At 33.1% G+C, this 8,702-nt stretch overlaps 1 protein-coding gene across 1 annotated transcript; it reads left to right on the top strand.

Annotated features, from left to right (window-relative positions):
• The first annotated feature begins 674 nt into the window (after nt 1-674).
• On the top strand, nt 675-4,871 carry LOC132629889 (trihelix transcription factor PTL-like). Its single transcript, XM_060345297.1, has 2 exons — nt 675-1,468; nt 3,403-4,871. The coding sequence occupies exons 1-2, from the start codon at nt 1,014-1,016 to the stop codon at nt 4,565-4,567; spliced, it is 1,620 nt and encodes a 539-aa protein (XP_060201280.1). The 5' UTR covers nt 675-1,013; the 3' UTR covers nt 4,568-4,871.
• Nucleotides 4,872-8,702: the final 3,831 nt, after the last annotated feature.

The raw sequence follows: 8,702 nt of genomic DNA on the forward strand, positions 1-8,702 counted from the left end.
GCGGTGTCATGTTCAAATCCCGTAACTACATTTTTATTTTTCGAACCCTGTCAGTGAAAATTCTGGATCCGCCATTGCGCGGCCTACGCGGTGCGAATTTTCGATCGAGGTGAGAAACAAAAAAACAAATATATGCGTTCATAGTATAAATAACTTTTCAGTTATATACTCTATACAATTTTTCAGCGAAGGGGATTCAGTTAAACCCATCTAATCTGGGGCAGAGCTACATTAGGAATTACTTGTTCGACAGAACCCAATAGCTTTAGTTCAAATTTTATATTTGTAGTAAGAAATTTACGTAATATATATAAATAGTATATTCAAAATTCACTAAACAAAAAGAGCTGAGATTCAGAACCCATAAATTTAAAATTCTGAATCCGCCTCTCTATTTGATAAATGGGGGCTCCGATACATTAATATTGTCAAGAACTTTTACTCTATTAATGTAGTTTGACATGTTATAATCAATAACTATATTACTTTTCAGATTACTATAATAATCCCAGATTACTTACTGTTAATTCTACTAGTGATTCTTTTGTTCTCGTGACCTTTCCACTCTTACCCTTCCGTCCTTCAATTTGATCCTTTTGCCCCAAAACACCCTTCACCTTCACTATTTCTTTGTAGATCAATGAAATGAATCTCTCTCTCTACTTATATATTTATAAGCATTACATATATAAAGAGTGAATAAGCTTTACAACTGCCAAATGGGTCCATATTTTTCCAGATCAACTCCTTTTTCATACTAAAATTCAAAGCTTTTCTCTCTAAAGGACACAATCCGAGTCCGCTGCTTCTTTCACCTCCTCAACACCCCCCCCCCCCCCCCCCAAAACCGAACCCCCAACACCCCCCAAGTTCTTCTTCATTTTGCTTTCTTGAATTTTCCTTAATATATATATATATATATATATATATATATAGGGTTTGAACCAAAATTACTGAATTTTTAATAATATATATACGTTATATCTGCTTTTGTTTCTGTTGGCTTTGTTGAAATGGAGGATCAGTATGGAATGGCAGATCTAAGACAGTACATGAACGGAGGGCGGCCACTTTTCCCAGAGTTGTTACCTGCTACTTCTCACCAGCACCAACAACGGAATCTCGGGGCAAGCCACCACCATCAGTACGAGATGGTGATGGGTATGGCCCCAGTTCCGGCTCACGTGCTTCCTCATCACCAGCACCAACACCAACACCAGCAACACGAGTTTCTTGGTGATTCAAGTACAACTGCTGCTGCTGCTGCAGGTACTACTACAACAGCTGCATCAAGTGGTGGATTTAGCGGGCTCGATCAAATGGAGGCTGGTGGTGCTGGTGCTGGCGGAGATGGAAGTGGACGGTGGCCCAGACAAGAGACACTTACACTACTTGAAATCAGATCAAGATTGGATTCTAAGTTCAAAGAAGCTAATCAAAAAGGTCCCTTGTGGGATGAAGTTTCCAGGTACACACAAATATATGGAGTAGTACATATGCAAAACCTAATACACCATTCTATTTTTTTTAATTTTTTTTTTTTTTGCTGTATGTGTGTGTTCATTCACTTGTGCAGTCCTACTAAAATTTTCTACTTAGGAAAATTGTCTCATATTCTTGATTTCTTTTGTTTTTCTTGTATGTGTGTGTTCATTCACTTGTCCAGTCCTACTAAATTTTTCTTTTACGCACAAATTCAAAGGGGTACATGAAAACTACTACTTATTTTAGTTATCGTGAAGGAATCTCTCAAAATCTTATTAATCCTTCATATGTTCTTGATTTCTTTTCTCTTTTGTGTTTTCTTCATATTTTTATTTTTTGTTAGGTTCATTCGCTTGTTCAATTCTACATTTCTACTATTTTCTGTTACGTGCAAATTCAAAGGGCGCTTAAAAACTATAATTTTCATTTTAGTTCTCGTGAAGGGATCCTTCCAAAGTGTTATTCACATATGTCCTTGATTTTTTATTTTTTTTAAAAACTACTTTTTTTTTTTTGTAATTTTTTCTTTTTTTCTTGGGTTCATTCACTTATTCAATCCTACTAAAATTTTCTTTTACGTACGTTAAAGGGTGCATATAAAAACTAATTTTCCTTTTAGTTTTCATTAAGGGATCCTCCAAAAAAATTTCTTCATATATTTTTGTAAATGCTTTCCTACAAATTGGCATTTTGAGTTGCTAAATCTTCTTTTCTTTTTTTCCCTTTCCTTTTGTTTCTTGAGGAGCTTTTGGAAAATACATATATTGTACATTGTGCACGAAATATGGGTTCTCGGGATAATTAAGCAGCACTCTTAATCAATCTCCCTTCTTATTGAAGAATTTCCTACAAAATTTGTAGTACTAATTTTGAGTTGCTTCTCTTAAATTCTTTTTCTTTTTTGATTTTGTTTCATGAGGAGGTTTTGGGAAATAGATACATAATGCTATACAGTGTGGAAAGAAACAATGAGTTTTCTGGAGAAAAGCAGCACTTTTAAGCAAACACCCACACAGTGAATAGGTTGCCAATTTAGTGTTAGAAAATGACACTACATTGAAGTTCAGTTAGAGATTCAGGTGTTGTTTTCATCTTTACTATTACATCACTTTCTGAATCCATAGCCTTTTTCACTTCCTCTTTTTTGAGGCCAAATTCTTATTTCCTTGTTTTTGTTTAGAAAAAAGATAGCTATATAACCAATCTTGATGAAGAAAGGACATAGAGGGTAGTCTCTATCCTTAGCAAATATCAATATCACGTGACACTTTGAATCATTTGGGGATTCAAAATTAGGGTTATGTCAAGAAGCTGAGAAAGTCTTTCCGTCGGTCCGTAATTTGTTGAATAATAGCAGCCGATTAAGAAATCAAGTTTTCTGATTTACTGTTACTACCTTCCCTCCAGAGCCTCCAAACTGAAAAAATCGTAAATTAGTCACCATTCCTTTCATGTAATTCGAGATAAAAAAATTCAAGAAACTTATTTTCTTCCGAAAAATTGATCCAGAATTAAGTTAAGGTTCCCTCAACATTTATTTACTTACTAACAACTAATAACAACTCAATTCCAAATAAGTTGTAATTGGTTATAAAACTTGCATATGGTTCCTCTATTATATAACTGGTTCCGTTATCTCTCTCCAACCTGACTTAGTAGTTTCCCGTTATGGGGCTTTTTATCTATAGATTAAGCCATTCCCAATAGTTGAACTATCCAAGAATAGTATCGGTATGATGCCATACGTCATTTTGATAAAGATTTTATCTTGTTTTGGTGAGAAATTGATCCCTCCGCGGAAGACTATAGCTTAGATCATGTCCCTCCATTTAAATTGCTTAACATTTATTAATTTACTTATTACTAACAAAAAACCACATTAACTAATTTATTCCCATTGATTTGCTATTATTGTAGGATTATGTCCGAGGAACATGGATACCAAAGGACTGGAAAGAAGTGCAGAGAGAAATTTGAGAACTTGTACAAGTACTACAAGAAGACCAAAGAAGGGAAAGCTGGAAGACAAGATGGTAAACACTATCGATTTTTTCGACAACTCGAAGCTTTATATGGTGAAACAAGCAATAACATTTCAGCCTCAGCTTCTGAAGCTCACCACCTCGGAAGTCATTTTCCTTACAATCCCGTTAACAACAACAATCAAGATCCTCATAATTTCCATCACCAAGCTCCTAAGTTGTCTGATAGCCTAAGTCTGTCTAATTCTTCTGAATTCAACACGAGTTCGTCTGATGATAGTGATTTGAATGAAAATTCGAAAGACAAGATGAGCAAGAAGAGAAGGGGGAAAAGGAGCTTAAAGGCGAAGATAAAAGACTTCATTGATGGACAAATGAGGAAGTTAATGGAGAAACAAGAAGCATGGTTGGAGAAAATGATGAAGATGATTGAGCATAAAGAACAAGAAAGGATATTAAGGGAAGAAGAATGGAGGAATCAAGAGACGATTCGTATGGAAAGGGAGCAAAAATTTTGGGCTAATGAGAGAGCGTGGATTGAAGCACGCGATGCTGCTTTGATGGAGGCTGTGCACAAGTTGAGCGGTAAAGATTTGAATAGTCCTAGTACTAATTCACGTCCTCCTGATGAAGAAATAGTTACAATTCGCGGTCTGAATGATCAAAATGACAATAGACACGAAGATGTGACAGACAGTCTGAAAGATGATATTGATCAACATTGGCCTGAAAGTGAAATTACTAGGTTAATACAACTTAGGACTAGCATGGAATCAAGATTTCAACAAATTGGTATTGGAGATGATCATGCTTTATGGGAAGAAATAGGTGCAGAAATGGCTATTTTGGGGTATGATAGAGGTGCTACAAGGTGCAAGAATAAATGGGGTAGCATCAATAGTTACATTATGAAGTGCAACAAGAAAAGAAAAGAGAATTCTACAAGTTCATGTTACAATAATAATGTCCAGATCAACAATCAATATTATGAAGCTGATGGATCATCATGTTTTAGGTACTTAATGGGAGACGCTGATCACCAAAACTTATGGGAGAATTATGAACTGAAATTAAGCAAAGGTGGTGGCGGCAATAACTGATGATGTGTACTCACAAGTAGTACAAGAAAGTTTGTGAGTTTTTTTAAATTTCAGCTCAAGAGATCAAAAGTGGCTAAAAAGAATTTAAGATTGGTTGACAGTTTAATTTGTCTTGGGAGGTAAGTGGTTTGTTTTTACTGAGGTTGCTAACTGTGTCTTGTGGAACATATATTGATTTGAAGTTAACTGGTCCTAGGTAGGAGATGATCAATTTGGCTACCTAATTTTTACTATTTTATCAGATGTTATATTTATATTTACCTAATTTTGTATTCAAAGTATTGGTTTGATGTGGTTCTCTTCATCTATTTTGTCACTTCACTTTGCTGATTTTCTTGATGTTTTTGTTTTTCTATGCCAAACCATATGGTTAATTCTTGAATGGCTTGTTAATGTTTATCTTGACATCATTAATTAAATGTGTTGAACATGTTATTATTGCAGATATGTATTAATTTTTCCATCAATTCTTCCTTCTAATTAATTTGGAGGTGAGTGCATTGGATTGGGGGATGGGCTGTGGGGGCATAATTGGAGACTAAGGCCTAAGGACATGTTTGGTAGGAAAGGAAAATATTAATTGGGGAGAAACGACTTTTTTCGCTAATGTTTTTTCTCTGCTGTATATTCCACTTGAAATAGTTTCTTTTAAAAAAGAGTTTAGTGAGTGTTGATAGCGACAACGTTTCTTCTGGAACTATTTTTCATCATACCAAACAGACACTAAGTAGATCCATTTTTAGCATAATGCTTTTTTGAATAGGGAGAAATGTCCAAAAACTATGAAATAATAGCCCTTTGGTTGAAGTTTATATCATAAATACCGTGTAAATTTAGGCGTTTTTCTACTAAGATTTTTGCAGCAATACATACAATACATATTAATTACATGCATTTTAGTATGTTATTGGTATGATTTGTTTTTGTCAGAGAAAGCTCTTTTAGTAATAAAAGATCTTCTTTAATGTACTTAAGTGATTATATTCCACTTGAGTGATTTTACAGGACTTTTCTTGTCTTGTCTGCCACTGACTTATATGAATAATAAAATAACAGCTCATAAAAATGTATTTAAGTGAATGTTATAACATTTTCTATTCCACAAATATGCACTATATGGGTAATCTATCTTGAATTTTGTACATGAGACTGTGGAGATTATGTACATGGAATGCGGACAATATCTACAAATGTGACATAGTTCTTGAAGAATATCAAAGCATTAACACTATTTGTAAGCATAATTCTAAATATCTTCAACGTAATAACAACATATTCAGTGAAATATCTTGCATAAAAATATAAATATGGGCAAACTATTCATGCACATTCATGTTGCGGAATACTGTTTAACTCTGTGGATCTATTATACTTGTCTTGTCTTGTCTGCCACTAATATGTAGAACGAGATATTATTCGATTAAATAGAGCAACTTTATCTTAAGATAATCATTTTTTCCCTTCAAACTTGCATCTTGGGATTTACATAAACTTTGAAAGGACCACCCCCCCACAAAACCCCCCACCCCCCACCCCGCCAACAACTCCTTTTTAGGTCTTCACCCTCTTTATATTAGTAGTTTAGCGCAGTGTAGAAGATGCTATATTAATCACTATCACGATGTGAAATGTTACATCCATTTTCATATATTATACATATTGTTCCTTAATTTTAAGCATTTTGTGGTAATACAGACACCTCGTACTATTATACAGGTAAGAAACATTAAGAGTTCATTTCTATCAAATAATTCATCTGAAGAAGTTATGCAGCATTTGAATAAGCTCTCTGAACAGATTAGACTTGAGTTTTTTTTTGAAGACTACTTATGTTCCTTCGTTTGAATTTTGAAGTACTAGCATTTATAATTTATTTCTTGTTTTTATGTTCAATAAAATAAGATATGTCAATTGGAGATAGTCAATTCGTGGGAAAAAATCACTTTCTTTTGTCTATATTCAACTGTATAAAAGGGTTTTAAAGAAAAAATTATTATGAAGCGATTTGATACAACTTATCTCTTAATTCTCTTACTCTTATACTCCCAAAACAAACAAAAATCAATAGGAAAGAAAAGGAACTTGCAATCCTCCTTCCAAAATTAGTAGCTACGTACTATTAATAAATTGATTACACTGAGTGTTGCAGGCATGTGAGGGAAGAATTTAAGTTTTACACGCTCACTCGAAAAAGAAATCTAATTACACTAGCAGAATATTAGTTGTAGACAAGAAAAGACAAATATGACAGATCCACTAATATGACAAGTATCATAATATCTATTAACACTTTGGTTTCACTGAATGTTGCAGGCATATGAGAGGATTAAACTTAGATAAGACCAATTTGTTCCTATCTTATTTTTCAGGTTGCTAAGTACACTTACTATTGACGTTATCTATACTTATCTTTTACATGAACTGCTAGTAAAATAGATTATTTTATTATTATTGTATAGAAGTTAAAACACTTAAAATGGCAAAACATATCAATTGATTGTTCAGCTGTATTCTCTACTTATTTCTTGTTTCATGAAAATTGTGGCATCATCTTTCAGTCCCCCCGTTTTGTTACTCCCAAGGCTACCTATGATCTCTTAGATAATTTACTGATCATTCTCAGTCAAAACAAGTTACTTATATTGGAATCAAAAATTTTATGATCGAAAAAACAAAAAGTTTCTTATATATAAGTATATTTTTTATCCGAATATTGTGATGTATGGTGAGCCAATTGATATGACAAGTAACTGAGGTCGCAAAGGTACGTATTTGTCTAGTTTCCACTTCAAATATCCCAAATAGGAAAATCTGACCATGTGTTTTGCTTAAAGTATGTTCTCTTTATGCCTATGAATGGCAACACAATTTTCAGACTTTATTATACGACTTTTCAGAAAATGTTTGAAAAATAAATGTTAATATTAGCACACTCCATTATACTTCTAATAAATATACTGTTCAACAAATATGACATGTTGATGACGTTTAATGACACAATTTATTTATCAGACATTAGATGAGAAATTAAAATAAAGGAATCCAATTAGTCCTTAAGTAGGTTCATCATTGACTATAACCAAGCTTGAATTGATTAAAATATGTAGCTCATTTCGGTTTCCAGTGGTGGAGCCATAATTTTTTTTTAAGATGTTCGAATTTTGAAAAATAATTTATAATTTATATATGTCAAGGGTGTTTAATATGTAATATATATATATATATATATATATATATATATATATATATATATATATATATATATATATATATATATAATACGTAATGAATAATACGTTTACACGGTATAGTTTTTCGGTGAATGGTGTCCGATTAAACACCCTTGCAGGATGAGAGGTGAGACGCAAAATTTAGAGTTGTGAAGTCACTAATGGAGGGCTAGGTGATGAAGTGGTTCAAGGTGAAGGACTGGTAGGATTAATATGAGCTAGAAAATTTCGAAGAAAGGGTGCATTACACTTTTGGCAATTTTCACATAGAAAATGGAGGGAAAATTGTAGTATTATATAATAGGGCAAATAGAAATTTTGGTCCCCGTGTAATTCAACTAAGTATAACTAACCTTCAATTAAGATAAACATCTTATTTTAATCCTTTAAAATAACGGAAGTTAAAAAAATTAACGGATTCGTTAATTAAAAATAAATAAGAAAAGAGGAAATTTTTTTATTTATTTTTTGGCAAAATAGTGTGGAGCTACCATTTGAGGGTAGATGCTTAAAGGGTCATTTGGCTCTTAGTTCTTCAGAATTCAAGGTGAAAATGGGAGGTCCTTTACCAACTTCCTCATCATCTTCTTGCTGCAGAAGTCTTGGATTAGAGTTTTTAATCTTATATATATATATATATATATATATATATATATATATATATATATATATATATATAAAGCAGGACATAGGCCCCCTGACGTGGCGCTCTCTAAAGCCAGAAATCCTATTTATCTTTTACGTTAATTTTTTGCCTTTTTCCTCCTTTTTATTTATATAAATAAAAAACCTAAAAGTTACTACGCTACACAATCGCACCGGTTCGGCCTCCCTTACAAGGATAACGACTGCTCTGTTAGTTTTTGTGCGCCGTAAAATATGAAAATCCAAAGCCAGTACTTTTA

This window comes from Lycium barbarum, chromosome 3, assembly GCF_019175385.1.
Source record: "Lycium barbarum isolate Lr01 chromosome 3, ASM1917538v2, whole genome shotgun sequence".
Lineage (NCBI taxonomy): Eukaryota > Viridiplantae > Streptophyta > Magnoliopsida > Solanales > Solanaceae > Lycium > Lycium barbarum.